The sequence below is a fragment of the Colletes gigas genome, unplaced genomic scaffold, assembly GCF_013123115.1.
Source record: "Colletes gigas isolate AHSC1104 unplaced genomic scaffold, ASM1312311v1 Colletes_gigas_Sc00014, whole genome shotgun sequence".
NCBI classification, from domain to species: domain Eukaryota; kingdom Metazoa; phylum Arthropoda; class Insecta; order Hymenoptera; family Colletidae; genus Colletes; species Colletes gigas.
This window is the reverse complement of record NW_025106643.1, coordinates 1,250,205-1,273,167: the sequence shown is the minus strand read 5'-3', so window position 1 is coordinate 1,273,167 and position 22,963 is coordinate 1,250,205. Positions and strand designations below refer to the sequence as shown.

Here is a 22,963-nt window from a genome sequence, read left to right as displayed (position 1 = left end):
TAATGGAAACGTATCGAGGACACATCGTGCAAGGCTTTGTCAATGCAGCTGTGCTATGTGTCACACATCACGTGCTATCGATTTTCATTTGTACGCCGGGTCAATTTACTTAATTAATGGAATTTTATAAATTATTCAGCATCCTTGAGTTATTAAACAAATTTTCTGCCAGTTTTTAAATTCATAATTAGGATATCGGCTTAATCAGCGCCTCGTTATTCTCTAGTTTCGATTTTAATACCAGGAACGTCAGAATTTCTAATTTTAGAAGGTACATTAACTACAGTACCGAACATAACTTGTAAAAATCAAATTAAAAGATTAACACGCAATTAGCGAGACGCAAGACTTTGTCGACACTCTTCATCAAGTATGTAAAGCGATCATGCCTGTAGTTAGGGTGCTTAGTTAAGTATATTAAAGTCTTTTATGTCTCTCGTTGGGTTCCTAACGCGTTCGAAGCTTGGATGTGATATATTCGTTGATAATTCAACGGAAGACGAGCGATAGAATTCGCGCTACAGACGGCGTAACGTTATCGAGAGTAAATTATTAGGGATTGAAAGATACACGATAAAACAAGATAATGTATCGATCGACTAAACTCCGTGGATATAAAAAATACGCAGTCGTTTATCTGCTCATAGTAATTCATACTTCAAAACAGAAAAATGTTAACAAATCTCAAGATTTCAACAAAAGATATTTATCTTCGATATTTTAAATAGCTAGATAAGGATAAATCTGTTTCGAAGTATAACGATAATAAATGTAATGCATATTTGTTAACAATGTAATAAATACCTGTGAAGAAAAATTTCTTCGACAACTGGCTGTGGTTTCGATTATGTTAAATTGGCGTGACTCACCTGAAACAGAAAAGAAAAATTAAATTAGCGACAGAAATAACAATTTTGACAAGAACCTAACGCCACAAAAATGAAAATTGATTTGGAACTATTTTTTTTTTTTTGCAATTTTTGAATTTTAATTTCAGTAGAAATAGGTATACATATAATCAATATCGGTAAATTTAGTGTTAATTGTGTAAGCTTGATTATGTGTTTTTACTTGAACTTAAATAACAATAAAATTGTGATCTAAATAAAAATTGATCCGGGCAACGCCTAACCGCGGCGACAGGAGGTATGTAAACGATGCAGATTTCACGATGAAAGCAAGGAGAGCGCAAGTATGCGTTTGTACGATAGAAACGCAATCTAGATTCGAGTGAACTAACAGAGTCGTACGCGCTTGGAATGTCAGACCGCTTAGAAAGGCGTCAATGAATCGAATCAGGGTGAACGCACTCCATGCTGATTTTCAGGTCGAAAGTCACGGTCATTCGCTGAAAAGGAATGCAACCTTTAAGTCGGATTCGCTTTTCTAGTAATTAGTATACCCAATCGAGAAAGAATGCCTACTCTTTGTGCTCGTTTACCAGCCAACTTTTCTGCGAACACGTCCTCGAGTTCTGATCGAAGAAACGTTAATATAGTCGTGAGCAAGAATCGATCATAGTCTATTCGTCCACGAGAACTCAAAAATTAATTCAACGAGTGTATTTTCCACTGTTTAAAATGAATGACATTAATTTTAATTTCAGATAATCGCGTGTAGAATTAAATAGCTTACAGCAAGGGAAAATGTATATTTATTTGGATAGATAATTCGCCCTTATTTTTTGAACGAAGAATATTATTAATTATATGAATAATTGTACCGTGAAATGAACTATTTGTGCTCATATCCATCGCTACATGTTATTCTGTTTATCCCACTCGTTCTCTCGTTCTCTCTCTGGCCTTCTTTATCGGTGCAACGCGTTCTCACCTGGCGTCGGCTGCTATTTCTCCCACATTCGCGACCTAACTGCATATTTTCACTATCTACTGTGTCCTTCGACATATTCCAATTTCGATATACTCGTATTAACCGCAACGAGTGCTATACGATCTATCACCTCAAACACAATGCGTTATTACTATTCAAATGGCGCGAAAAGTGTGTAAAATTCTAACAAAGAAACTCGAATTGAAAAATTTTCAGGCTGATCGAATAATTTTAATGCATGGAATTCCATCAAGCCAGTCGTAACTTTTTTTGTACTTTCATTTTTACCAATCGTTCAATTTCTCATTTAACATTTTTAACAATTTTTATACTTTGAAACGCTTGCTTTTTAACTAAATATTCAGTGTTCTTCAAGCTTGACATTCTAACGCGTTTGTTTTCGTGGTAAATGGTTGTAATTCCTAGAAAATAGCTTCAACACCTGCCGTTTTTCCGCGTGTTAAAGACACTATAGATTTCTACACAAAATACTTGCGAACATTATCGATTCTGAAGAGGTATTCCAGTTTAGAGTTTAATTTTTTCGTCGAAAAATTTAGGCACCCAAAGGAATTTTTTTCTCGAAATTGCGTAGGATTTCAGGGATACGTGTAACGACCAAAAATGATTGTAATTGATCCTTGCAACTAAAAATAATTTTTCCAGAATGATTTGAAATTTTTGAATTTCGACGAAAAATTTCACATCTTCTCGAATTGTTTTCTAGAAAGTGGGTAGGAATTCGGGAATATATGTAATGACCAAAAATGATTGTAATTGACCCCCGTAACCGACAATAATTTTTCCAGAATGATTTGAAATTTTTTAATCCCGTCGAAAAATTTCACATCTTCTCGAATTTTTTTCTAGAAAGTGGGTAGGATTTCGGGGGTATGTCTATTCACCAAAAATGATTGTAATTGACCCCCGTAACCGACAATAATTTTTCCAAAACGATTTGAAATTTTTTATTCCCGTCGAAAAATTTCACATCTTCTCGAATTTTTTTCTAGAAACTGGGTAGGATTTCGGGGGTACGTCTTTTGACCAAAAATGCTTGTAATCGACCCTCGCAACTAAAAATATTTTTTCCTGAATGATTTGAAATTTTTTAATTTCGACGAAAAATTTCACTCCTTCTCGAATTTTTTTCTCGAAACTGCGTAGGATTTCGGGGGTACGTCTTTTTACCAAAAATGCTTGTAATCGACCCTCGCAACTAAAAATATTTTTTCCAGAATGATTTGAAATTTTTTAATTTCGACGAAAAATTTCACTCCTTCTCGAATTTTTTTCTCGAAACTGCGTAGGATTTCGAGGGTATGTTTAATGACCAAAAATGATTGTAATCGACCCTCGCAGCCGCAAATAATTTTTCCAGAACGATTAGAAATTTTTTAATTCAATTGTTAATAAAATTTTTCCCAAGGGTTGGTCGAACACCCTGTATACAAACACGCGTGTTTATTATCGCGTTAATGCCATCGAGCTGTAGGTGCCGTAAGTCTGTAGATTATGGTCAGATCGTTGGTTTATTCAGCAGTTGCATGTGGCAAGCGAATCTGGTATTATCATTCCCGACGTACGAAGCACGCTGTGTTAGGCGCGAATGCGATTCGAAAAAGATGCGTGTCATTGATTCGGTGCAACAATCGTGAGAGTAAACGCGCAGCGAAAACTCGTGAAAACTTTTCAATGGGCAAGGAGAAATTATTCGAACGAAAGTTCTGCGATTTAAAAGGGGCCGCGCGACCGATGTTCACTTTCGAGAGAGCCTACTCTGCTTGCTGACTATGCATCTAGTGGATTATGTCTGACAAACGACTTATTGCTCGATGTTAACGTTCTGTTTTTGTAGCAAATGGATTCGAGTAAAAAGTGCAAAATAAATAGATCGAAATACTTGAAAGGGTACTTCCTACGTACCGAATCACTCGCTAGCTTCGTGTCCTACAAAAGCGTAGATACGGCGACTGGCATCGATTTTCCCCTAAGGTCATCTCTCGAAATACCTCGTTGCGAAATGAGGAGAACCTCTTGATAAGAGTGCACATTTGATCGCATTCTTACATTGTTCCCTTCCCTGCTGTTCTTTTCCCCCAATCGATTCGTTTTTGTGTCGCGAAAAAATATTACTTTTTTTTTTTTATCACCCTTGCATAGAACGGGAACAACAAATAATTACCAAACGGGAGTCATATGCTCCCCCGCCCCAGTGGATTATATTGATTTCTTCTTTAGAAAAAAATCATTGTAAAAAAAAAAAGAAAATCGAGATTTTTTGCAATTTTAACTTGAATGAGACACCCCATGCTTCATTCCTTGGGCGTTCGTTTATATTTCCTGCCAGTTCTCGTCGAACCTGGTACAGATTATGATAGTCTTGTTTAGAATATATGCCGAGAAGTAAAACAGCCCCAAACACAAATTTCGTCTTATTTTTGCCCACATCATCCTCTAAAATATATTCCATCGCGTACGTCCTGTTTACGTGCACGTGAATTCTCTCGGTCGCCCAACATGAACGCAGAAGGCGTTTTATATTTAGTTCGACGAAGTAAAACTCGCGTCAAGATTCAACGAACATCTAAACACCGTAAGTAGTCGAAGCTACTCGAAGTAATTAAAATTTTCTACGGTTGTTGCCGGGCACAGAGAATCTGAAGTGCCTACGAGTGCCTTTCGAGCGAGCTTCTTCTTCCATTAGAAGGCTGTGACTTGTTGAACCATGCAACGACTTGCTTCTTACCGCGATTATCGATCTTGCGAAGAAGGTCGTGCACGGAAATGGATCGGCAGGAGTTAATTACGCTTCCCGGAGATCATAGATCGTGACTGGTAAGCCCCACGGAATTTGGGACAAGTTCACCAGAGGCGTCTAACCGAGTCGCGACGATAGAAGCTGAAGGCGTTGGAAGGTCGAAGGTGAAATGCAGGGACCCGTTAAAGAGTTACAGCTTGGGGCACGTGAAATATTCCTAATTTTTTTTTAATTTATTGCCATCGTAGAAACTATTAGGGAAAGTAATTGTCCATTCTGGTCCAACACCTTTTGGTCAATAAACTGATCCAGGTGATCTTTGACCCCCCTAAAAAATTCCCGAAATGTCAGCGTTCTTATCGAGCGTAGAGGCGGAGTTTTCCCTCAAGCTAGAAAAGTTCCATCGCAGCGAAATATCGTGATGCAATAGCTGGCGATCGCTGCTAAATCTTTCACCTCATCTGTTATACGTTACCTCTATCGTTTTTACTTTATCGTTCCGGTGGGAGCCCGGGAGCAGTAAATCTCGTTTATGCGCGAAATCCATCAGATTTTCTCCGATAAACAGTTTTACTCGCAGCCCGGCTCCAGTTCCGGGCGATCTTTCCGATCTCAGACTTTCCCCGAGTTTTAAATTATTTTTGATAAAAAAAACCCTTGACGTCTTTACTTGCAATCAAACAAAAAGAGAAATCGATGTATTGTTACAGAGTAAAACAAACTACTATTGTCTTCATTTGGCACCTAGAACTTCCCTTATTACTCAGTTTATGTGTAGCGAAAATTAATGTTGATTTAATTGAGACGCACCTACATTGTAGCAAGCTCGTATTATTTGAACATTAATGAGAATAATTACACGCTGAAAGCATTACGTCTTTTTTGTACCGAAGAATTTTTATTGGCTCTGACCAGCAGATATGCTCCCATTCATACCAACTGTTTCCGGTTCGTTGCATTCGATGCATTTGGATTATCCAACCAGTTTTACAACGCGAAACGAGGAAGTTCGTGGAGGAAAATCATCAAGGGCGAATGGATGGCGCGAGAAATAAAACGACGCACGGATATTAAAACATTCAATCCGCTGACGAATTATACAACAACTATACCCATTGCTTTAACGAAACGCAAGATGGACGCACCGCTACGCAAACCGGTGAAACTTAACGGCGCGTATATCCGCGAAAATCGAATATGGAAGACGACTCTGCCCTTATTAAGCATCAGATATAATTAATATCTTTTTAATTAACGTTACAGATTTTTGTAGAAATAATACTGCGAAACCGAGAGGTATTGTCAAGATTATACAACTGATTAAATCATAATACAATGAATTTTCCAATATTATCCTATTAGATTCTCAGTAAGGAATTTTTTTCTCGAAAGTGCGTGGGATTTCGGGGAAAATTGTAATGGCCAAGAATGATTGTAATTGACCCCCGCAACCGAAGATAATTTTTCCAAAACGATTTGAAAAATTTTTTTTTCCCCGAAAAATTTCACAACTTCACAAATTTTTTTCTAGAAAATGGGTAGAAATTCAGGGGTATGTCTATTGACAAAAAATGATTGTAACTGACCCCTGCAACTAAAAATAATTTTTCCAGAACGATATGAAAATTTTAATTTTGTCGAAAAATTTCACACCTTCTCGAATTTTTTTCTAGAAAATGGGTAGAAATTCAGGGGTATGTCTATTGACCAAAAATGATTGTAATTGACCCCTGCAACTAAAAATAATTTTTCCAGAACGATTTGAAAATATTAATTTTGTCGAAAAATTTCACACCTTCTCGAATTTTTTTCTAGAAAGTGGGTAGGAATTCGGGGATATATGTAATGACCAAAAATGATTGTAATTGACCCCCGTAACCGACAATAATTTTTCCAGAACGATTTGAAATTTTTTGTTTTCGTTGAATTTAGGCACCTACCCCTTAAAATTCTTTCTTGATTTTTAATCATTTTGTTCGACGCCCTATAGAAAAGTTGTCTAATACTTTTTTGTAGGTATCCATGAACTCTACCTCCACCCAAAATTTCATTGAAATATATTCACTATTGTAGGAGTTATGAGTGTAATAATAATTGGACCATTTTTATGGGGTAATTTTACGGGGTTCAGAAACAACTTTTCCGATATTCTTGGTATTGCTACATATTCTCCGTCAAAATACGCGTAGTTTGCTTTTTTAAAAATTAAAATCCGCCAATCCGTTCGGAAGTTATGGCGTTTTAAATATTTTCATGAAATTTCAGTGAAACATATCAACGGTATGGTCAGACATGTAATTTTCAGTAATTAATTTTTTTCTCGAAAACGCGTAGGAATTCGGGGGTATGTCTATTGACCAAAAATGATTGTTATTGACCCCTGCAACTAAAAATAATTTTTTTAAAACGATTCGAAATTTTTTAATTTTGTCGAAAAATCTGCCCAACTACTGAATTTTTTTCTCGAAAATACGTAGGAATTCGAGGGTATGTCTATTCACCAAAAATGATCGTATTTGACCTCAGAACCTAGAAATAATTTTTTTAAAACGATTCGAAATTTTTTAATTTTGTCGAAAAATCTGCCCAACTACTGAATTTTTTTCTCGAAAATGCGTAGGAATTCGGGGGTATGTCTGTTCACCAAAAATGATTGTAATTTACCCCCACGACTAAAAATAATTTTTCCAGAACGATTTGAAATTTTTGAATTTAATTGTTAATAACTTTCTAACAAAGCCTCCGTCAACAAATTTGTATTCTTCATTTTCGTCTTATTTTGGCCTCCAGAATTCCCCATTGAAATTTTTCCCATGGGTGAACACCCTGTATATTATGAAACACGTTGCATTTAAATGTCCTATTGACCATTTAAAGGCGGTTGATATTTATCGTGAAACGGCATAACGCGTGAATGAATTTGTCCAAGCTGGTGTTGCAAAAGCTGTAATTCCGAAGGAAGTCGAACGAGGCACCTGTTAATCCGACTGCACCGTACGTGAAACCAGAAATGACGAATAGCAGCTTATGCGTCACGTCCCGAGGATTGCACGTAAAAATATAAACCGGAGGAATCCTTTCACTCCGTCTACAATTCCTTGCGTCGTGGTAGAAGCCGTGAAATGTTTGTGGTGACGCGTGGGCACCTCACCTGTCGTCGATCGCGATATTACACCCAGCAGAGTGTCAGTTATCCGAGTACCGTTTAACCGAGATCCCACATTAGCCTAAGTGTTTCAACTTTGTGGTAGAAATTGCTTGGAACTTGCAAAAATTCGAATTTCCGAACGATTATACGCGAGAATGATATATATATCGCGATATCGTTAAAATAATTACGTAATAAACCATTTTGACCAGAGAAGCTGGCCCGTGAATCGATTAATTGAAAGATAAAGAAAGAGAAACAAAACTTCCTACAGTAATTAATAATTGGTAATTATACACTACGCACAGGCACTAATCTGGCTCTTCAAATTCCAGTAATTTTTACTTTTATAAACACGCCGCGGAATCAACGAAATAACCGAGATTTCTATCGTGCATTAACGATGTTGATCCTTAGAGGAGAAGTACTGATGCGTACAACTTTTAATTAGTTTCTATCTTTCCTGACCTGCCTGCTTCATTCTTCTTTCAAAAGCTTTACGCAGAACCATCTACAGAACACCATTATCAGATACAAGGAATCAATTATAATTCTGGAAAGCAGACATATCCTACGACTCAGTATTTTATAAAATCACCATAAAATATTCGATTACATATCAAACAATTAATGAGAACATATGCTCGGTAACAAAAGGCCATTAACATTTCTTTTAAAAGGATGTGATCGAACGATAACTATTTGAATAAAGTAAATACTTGAAGAATGAATTAAAACATTTTTATTATCGAGTCTCGCTACTTGCGTTTCTTTATTACGCTAGTTTCGCGAAAGGGGTACCTGTGTTTGGCTTGTTTTGGCGAAACGAAGATCGTTCTAATTAAAAAAGGTAAAACACGGAAGCGAAACAGTGGGGACAGCATTTTGTACTTCCTCATAAATATTAAATCACGGTACACGGTGGTTTCGCTGATAGAGCAGAAAATTTTAAAGCGAACGTTAAGTGCTTTCGAGTGTCCATCGCGACACAGTCGATTTTCAAATTAAAAGCGTCACTTCCGGAAGCAATTTGATTGGTAACCCTATTATTCGAACACCATGGTTGGGGTCGGGGTGATATTGAAAAAATACTATCGCGATTAATCGAGTGTATCTGTTATAATTTGTTAAAAGAAATAAAGTTCCGTATTCCTCTGCTAAAAATGTCCCATATCTGTTTCCGCGAATCGATAATCGGAAACGTTTTGTCCCCCTATTATTTCCGACAATCGACGTCCCACCGTGTCATTATTAATCTCGCAAGAGGGTTCCACTTCGGCGAGTAATCCTCGAAGAGCCCTAATATCCAGGTTACGCATAGCGACGAAGATTTTGCACAAGAAATTATTTTCGCGTGGGCGATCCAGTAATCCCGCTTTCACATTTCCACGATGAAATAATACGTTCGTCAGCGGGATTAATCTTCTGTTTGATTGACGGGTGTTCACGCGTGACTTCTAATATAGACTGGCGCTCGTTTGCCTTTCTATTCAAGCCTTGTTTCGTCCACAGGAATTTCTATGCAAAATGCATCGCGGGTAAACAAACGGTACGTTTCCATCGGGTCTACGATCACGTTACCGCACCCTCCCCTACGAAACTTGCATCGCGTTAATCTTCCAGCCAATTTTGCCCGATAGCACGCTATCACAATGTGCATTTTATCGACGAAAATCGTTCGTAATTACAAGCTCGCCCGGTGCAACGACAAAAGTCTCAGATCGAGGATGCAATTTTACACATCGATGCCGGTTTCGACACGCTGCTCCTTTCGGAGAGAGTGCAATGGGCTAGCGGGAGGGACTGAGAAGGAAAACCGAAGAGCTATGTAGGTACGCTACGCCGTTCCATTCAGATAACCCACTTTCGTCCGTCGGTATGCACCTACCATCTTTCGATCGACGTGTCATCATTTCCACGGATTTACGGTTTTGCTGTGCTCGGACATACCTATCATAATTTCAGTTACGCTATCCACCGCACACGGTCGCTAAACTGATCGACTAAACGAAAGCAAAAGTGGTGTGAATCAATTTTTTCCCAATTTCCGTAAAAATACCACGTATATAGCAAGGGGTCGGTCGAGCGCTTGTGAGAGAACGACCCCCCTGGCGGCGAGCTTGGGAGGCGACGCCACAATTGCATGAAGCTATAGACTATCTTAAGAGAGCATTTCTTTGGCATTTTTTTGTGATTTTTTGTGAAAAAACGAAGTTTCTTACGATCAAAAATAATTGAAAAAATAAACAGAAAATAACTGTGAGTCTTCGTCGCATTGGAAAGTAGAACAATGTTCCTGACCCAATTAACGAGCCCCAAAGAGAAGGTTTATAAATTTTACAGAATATTTGTAGTCTCTAAAAATTTTAATCTCCGACTTGTGTGAAGTCTAAAAGAAATTTAAATACACGTAACGTAACAAGGCCACGATGCTTCGAATGTATTCCCTGTTCACTAACCAGGTATAAGTATATGCTTGCTTGCTTGAGAAATCAATGATCCTCGAAATGAGAAGCAAGGAAAGCGGCAGCGATCGAAAGCAGTGAAAAATTGTTAGATATTCGAGGCTAAGTACACGTTGGCTATAGAAATTCTGAAGACGACTAAATTCTACAAGCTCTATAAAGCGGGGCTGATAAAACCAAACGTGCTTAGAACCGATCAGTTCGAACGTGATCATAGAATTGGTCACAAAGTAATCGCAAAATTAATACAAAATCTCAAGGGGCTCAATCCTTGCTACCTAGAGAGCTAGCTCACTACTTGCTAGCTAGCTAGTTCACTCCTCACTAGCTAAGCTAGCTCACTCCTTGGTAGCTAAGCTAGCTAGCTCACTCCTCACTAGTTAAGCTAGCTCACTCCTTGCTAATTAGCTAGCTCACTCCTTGGTAGCTAGCTAGATCACTCCTTACTAGCTAAGCTAGCTAGATCACTCCTCACTAGCTAAGCTAGCTCACTCCTTGCTAGCTAGCTAGCTCACTCCATGCTATTTAAGCTAGCTAGCTCACTCCATGCTAGTTAAGCTAGCTCACTCCTTGGTAGTTAGCTAGCTCACTCCTTGCTATCTAAACTAGCTAGCTCACTCCTCACTAGCTAAGCTAGCTCACTCCTTGGTAGCTACCTAGCTCACTCCTTACTAGCTAAGCTAGCTAGCTCACTCCTTGGTAGCTAAACTAGCTCACACCTTGCTAGCTAGCTCACTGCTTGGTAGCTAGCTAGTAACTCCTTGCAGAGGGTTCGTCGACGAATCATTTGACTTGACGTTTATCTTGGAACACCCTGTACACTACTGAATCACGTAACGCGCATTAACCATCTGAAAGGACGTTACGTGAGTAATGCCGAGCACGACAGTGAACGGAACGTCCGACGGTATGCGAAGTCTTTTTAACTTACGTCGGCACCTAATTCCAATGGGATTCCATCTTCTGCGATCGATCAGCCCGTAGTCTACCGGGGATTATAACCATTATAACCGCGATCCAAACTTGCAATTGGGACGAAATCAGTTATTCTTTCTCACAGACGCGTCCTTTCATAAACGAGGAAAAGATCGTTGTCGGCGCTGGAAAGTGAAAAGCGGAGCGACTGCTACGGTTAAACTTAATTTTGTCAGTGTCTCAATTGCACAGTGTGTTGGGGGGCAGAATTACGGTGTGTTATTGTTATTATGACATGGATATCATTAGAGGACTTGGGAACTACTTCGTTGCAATATCTTTTTACCAGTTTACATCGTCCATTATGAATCCACCCGAACGTGAAACAGAGACCGAAAGGGTTCCAAATATAACTGTTTCGAACTGTTATGTCTGTTATGTGGGACCAATATTTCCAAGAATATCTCGTTTCGGTTCTTTGGAATCGATATTATATCTTATAATAAGCTCTGTATAGTAGATTTTCACCTTTTATGGGTTTCGTGGAGTGTTCTGGGAAGAGAAAAGGTCGATTTCAACAGGTGTGCTTTCTAAGTTATGCGGGGAAAAGTAAATGAGACGGAAAACATTGTGAAAAAAGATATCGACTGTTAAATTATGATGAACAATAACGTTTTATCCGACATCGGTAATTACATCGAGGCAATTGAAAAATACAACCAACGAAAAATTAAATCTCAAATATTACACAAGTTCTCGAAACACGTGATTGGTTTGAGTAATATACACACTGTGAATACTTAATATATGGAAGCCCTCGGGTATAGTAAATAAGCCTGCTGTAATTCGCGACGATACGTCTACGTCTCTAACTCATTTCCGGAACTATTATCACCGCAAGTAAACCGCAAAGATCACTTCGATGTACCCCATACGTGGCATTCACTTTCAAACTACCAATAAACATCACTTTCGAATTTCCAATCAACAAAATACCTGTTATCGAGTTGAATTTCACTAAAAAACCATTCGCTACATAAATCGATCATTCTCTCTGAAATCTAACGCATGATCGACGATATGCAAAGGGTACGGTCGAATAGGGGGGGGTTAAATGTGACCCCAAATCAAATTGAACCTGAAATAATATATATTATATAATTAGTTATTATTCTGTCTTTTTTTAGTTTCGTTGATAAATATAGTCGAAGGGGGGTCAAATGTGGCCCCAAATCAAATTGAACGTGAAATGGGTCATTCGATATCGTAACAGTAATTATACAACTGAACGATCTCGTTCCAATTAGCGAATCTTTTTTCCAGAAGATGGATTGACATGTAATTTCTCTTAAAAGAGATTTTCCCCATTGGGTTTCATTTCCCCCCTTCGAATTCAATTACAAAATTTTCCATTAAATCCACTTCCAACGAATATTGACTTTACCAAGGTATCTACAGCGCAATACACAGCTACAACGTTTGTTATATCAATCGTGACAATCAGAAGCGATAACAGCAGTTTTATCATATTTTTTCGATTTACTACGTTTCCTCGATCATTCATTCTAAATATATCTGTCCTGAATACATGCTACGTGACGTTCACACATCGATTTTCTAATGTATATGTAGCAGGTGTTTCATGAAATTACTGGTAGACTATAATTCTAGTCTAGAGACTCACCTCCCACAACCCTCCACTCCTCTCTTCAAATCTGTTAAGGGGAAACAATAATACAAAGATTAAGGAAATAAAATGTTATTCGTAACGACAAGAAAATGCATGTAAAATGTACCTACCTATATTTATTATACAATGTTTATGTATATATTCCTTATATTTTCCGAAAGTATACTGTAATTTTATTAAAATAATTAGTTAATTTAGATCAATCATTTGAGTCACTGAAATATATCAATTATTATTTGATACAAAATATTTTTATTATTTGTCATTATTTATCAATTGTTATTCAAATAAAGATCTCCTGTTCATATATGAATATATTTTTGTAGAGAAAAATTTAAACAATAGCTGATCCGTTCAGGGAAACATACGTGACTTGAATTGTGTTTGTTCGTTTCCTATTACAACGTGGCTATTGAGTAAGTCACAGAAATGGTAATGAAAAGTTCTGCTCTAACGAAAGTATCGACAGATTTATTTAGAAGAGGATCGAAAATTGGGTCGACGAAAGTTTCCGGAATGATGTGAGATCGATCGAATTCTGCTTTTACGTTCAGGAAATTACGGTATCACGAAGTTGCTAAAGTAGTGAATAGGGGCCGTTCCATTGTATACGATCTTTTAGTAGATCCCAAAAGATACGAGAAAAGGAAGACGACTGGGCGACCACCATTCCGCTGCTTCGAACTTTAAAAGAATTGCACGCAAATTGCTTACACACTTATACAAAGTAGTCTTTCTGTTTCTGTAGATCTTGATTCTTTAATGTTTGTTACACTATCACTAACATAATCTTTTTGGTTAAGTAGATATTATAAAATTAATTCAATTTATAGATCTACAAATTGTAAATTTTAATTCCAACAAAGAACCTAAAATATTTCATTGTTGATAGTATAATAAATATTAAGAATTATAAATATAATGAATTAAAAAAATTAAAGTTGTTTACAGGTTGCAAGGAAATGCAATGGCGACGACAAAATTGCTAATTTAAACAGTTTCGATTTCAACGATCTAGAAACACGTTTTGCATTGTTTTCTAACCTCAATTTTTATGAATGATTTAATGATTTGAAATGACTTTTGAACGCAAAATAGATTAAGAGAGCTTTCTATAGACCACGAACATTTGTATCTATTTACAGGTAATGCTTGTTTCTACCTAGTCTGTAGAAGTGGTTCGCGCAAAATCATGCGGAAAGACAGCACGTACGTATACTACTAACAAGGAATGTGATAGCGTGGTCCCAAGACTGAGAACGTGGTGAGAGTACGGAAACTTGGATAGTCGCCAATTTATACAACATCTAAACGGTCGTGGCTACGAGGATTTTGCTCCTTTCGAGTTCTCTGACTTATTTAGTGTGAACCAGACGTAACTTACGTTCGAGAACCATTCTATTTTCTGGGAAACACAAACTAACGTTAGTTCTAATCCAAAAATAATATATTCATAAAATTTAATAATTACGAAGAAAAATTGAACGCGCGAATTATCAGATATAAATCAAATGTAATTGAGTTAATAAGGTAGGTCACGATACGTTACGGTACCTGATTAAAATCGTTCCTTCGACCAAGGAATAACGAAATGACAGGTTAGATACTTAGCGCTAGACGTATATGCTTTCCATGGAAAAATTCTAGATACGCTGTAACAGATAAGTGTGATTTACGATTCGATATTTGATCTAGCAGTCAGGTGGAAACCAAATGTAAAACTATTAACCTATTTCGTCTCTCTTTCTTTGCCAACACGATCCACACCGACGTGACTTTTTCGACGTATCGAGACTACCTGTTAGAGATGAGTTAAAAAATCTCTGCCAGCTACAGGTAAATCGCATGATCGAGTTACACGAGCAAAGTATGTGGGTTAGTTTCGAAACGTCGGTGTTTTATTATGAAAACGGAGTAGCCCGGAAATCCACATTCGTCCACCAGCGTGGACTAGTAATTTTACTTTAAAATTCAAAATGCGTAACCATGTTTCTATTTAAAGAACGAATAGTAAACAAGAGATAAACGCAAGCTGCACGGCATAGAATGTACAATAACATTTGACAGCATATTACGTGCGAGCCGTATGTCCATTTATGAGAATTTCTGAAAACATTTCGTGAAACTAGGGTCTCGTTTTGTGAGATCAAACGAGATTGGTTACACGACATTTACGCATGACGTCTTTACGCGTTAAAGACGCGACATGTGAGTACGTTTGCGACAGTCCTCGCGCAGTTTGTCAGCAATATGTGGCGATGATACTGCGTGTAGAAAAAAACGTCGTGGAACACATGCACTCTAGTATGCTCTGTTCTTACTCACCGAAAGCAATTCCTCGAGGCAAATGAACCGACTAGCGGTGGTATCCTTTCGATGCTCCCGAAAACTAACCAAAAATCGTATCCACGTGTACGAGGCGAAACCAATCACGACACTGTATCACTCACTGTATCCGCAAACAGCGCGCAATCGGATGACACTTTCGACGCGCGATTTTACGGTCTATGGAATTTCGTCACGTCGCGCGTTCTCTCAAGAAACGGTACAAACGCTCATATTGCTGGCTTGCAGAGTGAATTACCAGCTTCCCTCTCTGAACACCAGCCGATGGGCGTGGTTTAGCTCCGTTGATGCACGATCAAACACGAACGCGCACGAACGGAGCGCATTGGTCGACCTAAAGGCCGATGCACATGCATTCCGAAAGTCTCCAACGAATCAAAATTATGCGTATAATTTTGAACCAGATATAAATCCTGCAAATTTAAAGTTGTTAAAAACAAATAAATGTATCGAAAATTACTATATTTCCACACTGAACTAGTTTTTATTTGTACGAAACTATGTTCTATTTATTTGTCTAAAACATGGGTCTTTTTTCTTATTTGTCGTTATCCAATATCTTTAATTTAAGAAAAGATATACTGCGATTTACAGTCTCCCTAATTTGCATTTATAAATTGATTAATTTAAGAAAAATTGTTGGTCCTTTATTGTCCCCCTTAAAATATATTTGATCGAATTACTGGTACCCCAATTATTATCACTTGACCAAATTCTCTTAGTGTACATAATGTCATCGTCATCAATATGGCTATGAAGAGTCGTTTCACTGCGAAAAATAAATATATTTCCATTGTCATTGAATATAAAGTATTATATTAAATTTTATAAAATAATTTTGTAACAAGTCATTGTAAAATAAAAATATTGTACTTATTATTTTCCATTAACATTTGCTGGTAATGTAAAATGTGGCTAGTTCATGTTCAACGACTGCTACGAACTACCAAACTGATCAACGTGTCATATTTACACCAATGTGAACAGTACTCCACAATGTCTCGAAAGAGCGTTGCCTCTATTATGTCATTTTATTAGAATCTATTTTATAAATATAAATGATAGGTCAATATATTATTAAACATGCATTCTCACATAATCCTAAACAAGGTATAATGTTATTTTAATTAAAACCATTTTGTTAACCCCCAACGATAACAGTTAATTCAAAAAGAGCTACATTATGGTTATTTCGTGACAGTTGTCAATTACAATTAACCAACAATTTATTCTATGTAGCAATAACTAAGCATTAATGTTTCTCGATGGGAAATAATCAATTACACCTAACATATTAACATAGCAAATATTTTTTTTATTTTAGAGCGAGGAAGAATTAACTGTGGAAGAAAAATGGAGGTAAATAATAATACACGTTATAAAACCATATATATAATATTTTAAAACCATATTCATTCTATTTGTTAAATCATGTATAAAGATCTATATATTTTAATTTATTATAATTTACTGTAATATTGTAGTTTTTTATCAAGGCTCATATCTTTCTTGACGTAATACTCAACAATTATTTGATGCTAAATTAAATCTGATTTTAATGTATAATTTTGAAATTTCAGGCTAGAACATATAAAAGTGCATGCGCAGCATCAGGGGCACGAATCAATGCATGCACGAATGCTGCTCATTTTATTAGTAACACTATTAGTAGCACAGGTTGTATTAGTTAAATGGAAGAAAGTGCATTATAAATCATATCAGGTAAATTGAAATCGATATTTTCTATTAGAAATTGAAACTCATCCTATTCGACGTAATTTAAAACTGTAATATCCCTTTCTAGTTTGTTACACTAATTGCTATGTGGATTATTCCATTTGGATTGTGTCTAAAAAACCATTGGTGGAGGTTTATATTTCTTTGGTTAGTATCTTCTTGTATAACAGGACTGATAGTAAGAAAGGCTATTCAAAAGCCTATTGCAGGTACAACACCAAGGTATATTTATTCTTATAACTACTTGTAATGTGTAATTAGCTACTTACAAATTTGATATTGCATGCAATCAATGTATAATATACAGGGTATTTTCTGTAACAAGCGAAAAGGGGGCGATTCTACGCGAAAAAATACGTATAAAATATAAAATGAAACTTTTTCACGCGAGGCTTCGTTTCCGAGAACATCGACTTTGAATCTTCGATAATAAATCGATTCTCGACTCGATTGAAGTTGAAGGTGCACGCGTGCCCGCCGAAAATTCAAACACGATTTTCTCGAAAACCAAGTCTCGCATGAAAAATTGTTATTCTATATTTTAGATTTATTCGTTCACGTAGAATCACCCCCTTTTCGCCGCCCCCTGTATATTATACAAAATTTAATAATACATGCAATATGTTTCTTTACAGATTGGTGTACAAATGGTTTCTTTTTATTTATAAACTTAGTTATGTGTTGGGTATAATAAGTTATATTATAATGTTGGCTACATTTTTTGGTTTAAATCTCATATTTGAGGTGAAGCCCGAAGTATGGATGGATTGTGCTATACTTCTGTTATTTTACGGTCTTTATTTCGGAGTGTTAGGAAGAGATGTCGCGGAAATTTGTGCAGATAAAATGGCTTCACATGTCGGAGTATGTAAAAAACTAGTCGAATATTACATTAACGATTTGAGAGATATGGATAGTGCAATATATTGAATAATTTACAGTATTATGTACCAGGGCAAATGCCTACAAGGACTTTAGAGCCAGGTGTGTGCGCTGTATGTGGTAACAAACTATTAGTGTCAGAACATGAGCCTGGTGTTATAGAGGATACGTATAAACTTTCGTGCGAGCACGTCTTTCACGAGTTTTGTATTAGGGGATGGTGTATCGTAGGAAAAAAACAAACGTGTCCATATTGTAAAGAAAAAGTTAATCTAACGAAAATGTTCCGTAATCCGTATCCTTTTTTCAAATTCTTTCTCGTAATTATTACGATAATCTGACGATCATTTTTGTGTATATACCTTAACAAAACATTAAGATGGGAACGTCCTCATGTTTTGTACGGTCAGTTACTGGACTGGATCAGGTGGTTAGTTGCTTGGCAACCATTAATTTTGTTTCTTGTTCAAGGTATCAATTGGGGCCTAGGCCTCAAGTAAGTAGTATTATATCAAGCTAATTGCATTGTACTTACGACACATTGTGTTTTTGTAAGACGAATGGGCGCATTGGTGTGAATAGTTATCTATTTGTACTCCTTTACACACGATCACTACCATGTTTGTTTGTAACAACGAATTGTGTCAGAAGCATATTAATTCCAGTCCAAATTATGGTTAAAATCTTAAACAAATTCCAGCGTTGCGTTCGCAACTTGTATAGATAACTTATTTTGTATAACCAGAATGTTTCCTAAGATGGATGATGTAAAGACTAATGAAACGCTATCCATTCTGTACTTTAGATTCTCTCAATTTATATAATATTTAATAATAATTCTTCCAAAGAATACATTTATAATCCGTCTGTTCGAAAATTTCCATATTCACGTTCGTTTCATTTTATGTACAAATAATTTTTTTAAGTGATTGTATAACGTAGAATATAACGTACACTAATTTGCGTATGTATTTTAAAATACATACAAAAGAATGGACTGCGGTTATCCGAATTAATTAATCCGAATAGTTTCAAATTTTATAGAATATAAGAAACAGTATGTACAATAGTATTATCAAAATATTTCGATTTATAGTTTAATGCAATCGAAGATATGTTATCGAAAATTACACGCATAAGTAATCGAGACGCTTAATTTTAAATTCAATTTGGATAATCGCTATTTAAATATTTCGCTGTACTGTACATAGAAATATTTTTAATCGACATGAGAATGACAGGGATTTACTATACTATTTCTTTTACCATTCCACCTCCTTATTAATGCTAGTCATATTCAGTTTGCATTTCATTTAACCAAATCATGTTTTATGCTGTATAATTGTTAACAGTAACACCTTTTAAAAGTTTCTACTAATTATCCTTTCGATGTAAATTTTAATCCTACAAAACGTTAATGATATCTTGCAAGTTTGATTATTATAGTCGGAAAATTAACGAAGCAATTAGTCGCAAGGTAAATTATTTTCGCGTATAGAAAAAATACAGTATTTTTCAAATGTAAAGAAAAAAAATATATTTAACAATAAAATTGAATTATTTGTGATATTTCTATACATAGTCTACATTTATACTTTATATAATATCCGTTTCAAGGTGGTTCTACTAGTAAAATAATTTTTTCGTCGGTCATTTCAAAATTTTAAATATTAAACCAAAATTATTTTATTCCGCGTAATATTAAAATTTATGGAACGAATGTACAAATATTGTGCTACTGTAAAATAGAATTATCAGACGCGATTATTGTGTAAGCCAGACTCGAATAATTAAACGCACTGCGATTCGTTTGTTTTTTTAAATGAATATTAACATGGTCATTGTAAGTATTTTGAAAAAAAAAGAAATTATACAAATTGTACACATTGAAAGAAAAAGAATTATTCCGTAATAAATGATGTACAAAGGATACCAAGTTTCATGTAAAATTTATTTCTCATCAACAAAGACTATAAAACAGTCGATCATCAGGAACTACTAATAGTTATAGTTTACTCATATCCGCTTAATGAGGGTGTGTGGGTACATCGAGTCAAATTGAATTGTGTTTTTATTGTGGTGAATGTTTGAAAATTTTGGGGCAAAGTTATTGCCAGATGATGCAATTACGTTTCTTATATTCGGATATAAAATAATGTAACGTCGTATTACCTTTATGCGAAATTTTCTGTCTTATCCCTGAATTTGTATGTTCGAGTACCATATGGATTGCGTAAACAGGTTATTGTGTACCTACACATCCCTAAAAAGGGAAAGGATTTTACCATTACATTGCAATCTCTCAATTCGTAGTTGCTTCCAAACATCTAATCTAGCAGAACAAGACAATCGTCACTTTTCGTTTCGTTTTATTTCGTTTATAATTTTTCCAGAGAAACGGAACCTTCCGATTCCGATGGCGGAAACGGCAATGCGACGGGCCTAGCATTCGGTGCACTATAATGTAACTACCAGAGTCAAGTAGTCGTACGTATCGTATTTTCTACATTACACCGAATGAAAGGAACGATTACACTCTCTCACGACTTAATTCCCCCAGGTGAAAGCTTGACTTTTCAACGATATTATGGAACTATTTTAATTAATGATTACTGATTTGAAGTCAGATGGTTATTAATGCTCGAGATATTTAACATTGCAGTTCTGTTTCCGGTTTATTCAAATTACAAAATTATACTTTGTCACTTAATACTGGCTTTATAATTAATAAATAATTTTTAGTGACTCGTATCGTATAAAACAGTGACAATATAAAAATAGTCTTATTTTTATAAATACATCTTTTCTCGCTTGATTAATGTTAAATATATTTTCTATAGTATGTACAAGCACATTTTGTGCAATATTCATTGTAAATCAATTTCGACACTGTATGTTATTGCAATAAATGTTTTTTAGTCATGTGTATTAGTCATAATGACAGTAATTAAATTTTTTTTTTAATTTCTACAAAAATCGTGATTATTCTTGACTTTATCCACACAAACTTTATTATTAAAAGTTTACTCTGAGAACCAGGTGCTTGATTTGGTTTAAACAATTCAAAGTTTTGTATTAAGGTTGTCTTTTCAAGCTACTTGGGCACCAAAATTTTTGTGTTGAATATTTCAAAAATTATTAACTGTATAAAAGAATAATCATTAGTTTTAATATTCCAAGTAAACAGTCGGAAGTTCGTTAAAAAGTCAGAGTTGCACCCAGAGAGATTTCATTGTAAGGAGGGTTGCGAGGTCTATGGGAGGATGATCTAATTGGACCCGTATAAGGTCCAACACCGGGCTAGTAAGAAAAGAACGAGACAAACACCTCTGCCAGTGATGTTACTAAAAGTCTTTAATTAATTCTCATCGTAATCGTATAGCAAAAAACAGCTTTTATCACATCACGCATTCGTAGGTACTTTTTTCAGACCTTCGGACTCGTTAACGAGAGCACCAAATACATATAAATATCTATTTATACAATTACGAGTAAAATCCTCTCGCTATTGTCGTGGGAGAGCCTGTACGACAGGTGTGAACATAGACAAGGTGGGAACATTTAACGGAGTCGTATAGCGGGCCCAATTACGTGAAAATAGGGTGACAAAGGCGAACGATCGGTAAACAGATTAGGTCGTGTATGGATTCAGACGCCACGAATATCGACAGGAACTGGCAGGATGGGTCAAGGGGCAGACAATCACAAACACGGGGAAATTTTATAGATATATTTATTGAGTACTTAGCGTGTAAGAGTATAGAATATATGTTACCTTATTGTTAAATATCATTACATGGTATCATATATAATGATGTATTCTTTAAAATAAACCTCGCGCGGACAGATTGCGCGTTTCCGTCTCCTGGCGTGTGTGTGTGTGTATGTGTATGTACGTGTCTCAATGTCTGCGTTCAAGAGTATTTACATAATGATCGCAATTAATATGTACAATCTCCACGAAAGGACGAAAAGAAAAAATACAGAAGAACGGACGAACTGCGACGACCGCCCCGTGAAACGCGTCTCGACGAGAGGCGTCTCATGGGGGACCTTCCTCTTTACATTCATCCGTGTTTTGCGATCGCCGACAACGTATTGCCGAGGGAGGGGAATCACTGTTCGTATTCATTTCGACAGGATGTCCCGCTTGGTAACCGTAAAACACTGTTTGCCAGCTGATTCTGAACCTTTGTTGTACAGGAAACGGCCATCTTGAAATCTTATAGTCGTTTTCTGAATACACTCTGCTTTTGTATTGAAATTTCAAGCTATCGTTCTTGCAAATGTTAACAAAATATTGTTGTTTATATTGGAATAATCGTAAACGAATGCTATTATGGGTTATGTTAAAGATAAGGTTGAGTACTTGCAACGAAACGGCCATTTTGAAATCTTATACTCGTTTTCTGAATAGAAATTTGCTTTTGTATAGAAATTTCAAGCTATCATTCTTGCAAATGTTAACAAAATACTGTTGTTTATATTGGAATAGTCGTAAACAAATACGATATCAAGTATGATGAATTGAAATAGACTTAATAGTGAACCCTTTCGCTACTACAGGCGATATAGTTATTTTACATCGAGTATCTTTTCCTGGAATGCAACATCAGTATTTTGTTTTTATCATTTAAGTTTTTTTTTCCTAATAAACACCGTCAAACCAACTCCGGATTGCAGTGAAGTGCAAACATGGCCGCTGACGATCTTATTAGAGCACCATGCACGTTTTTGGCGCGGTGGTCTGTTTAGGGGAAGTACCGCGGCGGAAAATCCGCTCGTAGCGAAAGGGTTAGATAGAATCACACTTGACATCGCGATTTAAATGATATAACGAATGAAAATAGACTTTTTCGGTTAAGAACGACTGGTTGAACAGCGCTGAAAAAGTTCGGTTACCACGCGTCTCTGTACGAAAGCATGAAGGGCTCACACGGTTGTACGAAACTATCGGTAACGCTAATTACGGATACCCTAGAGATCCTCGACACGTCGTGTGTCCGATCCACTTGAAAACTACCCCTCGTGAGCAATAGAAAAGTGTTCTCCGATCGTCTCGTGCCACGCAGCGACCGACAACGCGAACGTAAACGTAATTCGGGATTTTCGTTATGTACAAAAAGGTAGCGACACGCAATCGCCGCGGGGAAAAAACGTGAAACGCAACGAGACACACCCGGGCT

General features: G+C 36.3%; 2 protein-coding genes across 9 annotated transcripts in view; one reads left to right on the top strand and one right to left on the bottom strand.

Annotated features, from left to right (window-relative positions):
• LOC122399543 (protein kinase C and casein kinase substrate in neurons protein 1) overlaps positions 1–15,392 on the bottom strand; it is a 49,036-nt gene extending 33,644 nt beyond the window's left edge. For 3 of the 5 annotated variants that reach the window (XM_043400292.1, XM_043400293.1, XM_043400294.1), the window contains exon 1: positions 15,138–15,391. The gene's annotated coding sequence lies outside the window, so the exon portion shown is untranslated. Of the gene's footprint in view, positions 1–15,137 lie in introns of all 5 variants that reach the window. The other 2 variants (XM_043400297.1, XM_043400296.1) reach the window with 2 other exon arrangements.
• Positions 15,393–16,131: 739 nt separating this feature from the next.
• LOC122399633 (RING finger protein 121) lies at positions 16,132–22,812 on the top strand. Of its 4 annotated transcripts, none has more exons than XM_043400454.1 (9): positions 16,132–16,268; positions 16,483–16,517; positions 16,739–16,880; positions 16,963–17,117; positions 17,531–17,759; positions 17,837–18,072; positions 18,157–18,273; positions 20,171–20,264; positions 21,430–22,812. In XM_043400454.1, the coding sequence occupies exons 1-8, from the start codon at positions 16,242–16,244 to the stop codon at positions 20,238–20,240; spliced, it is 1,011 nt and encodes a 336-aa protein (XP_043256389.1). In that variant the 5' UTR covers positions 16,132–16,241; the 3' UTR covers positions 20,241–20,264; positions 21,430–22,812. The 4 variants fall into 4 exon arrangements, with proteins under 4 accessions (XP_043256389.1, XP_043256386.1, XP_043256388.1 ...); XM_043400451.1 differs by having other exon boundaries at positions 21,208–22,811; XM_043400453.1 differs by lacking the exon at positions 21,430–22,812 and adding an exon at positions 20,338–20,488.
• The last annotated feature ends 151 nt before the right edge of the window (positions 22,813–22,963 follow it).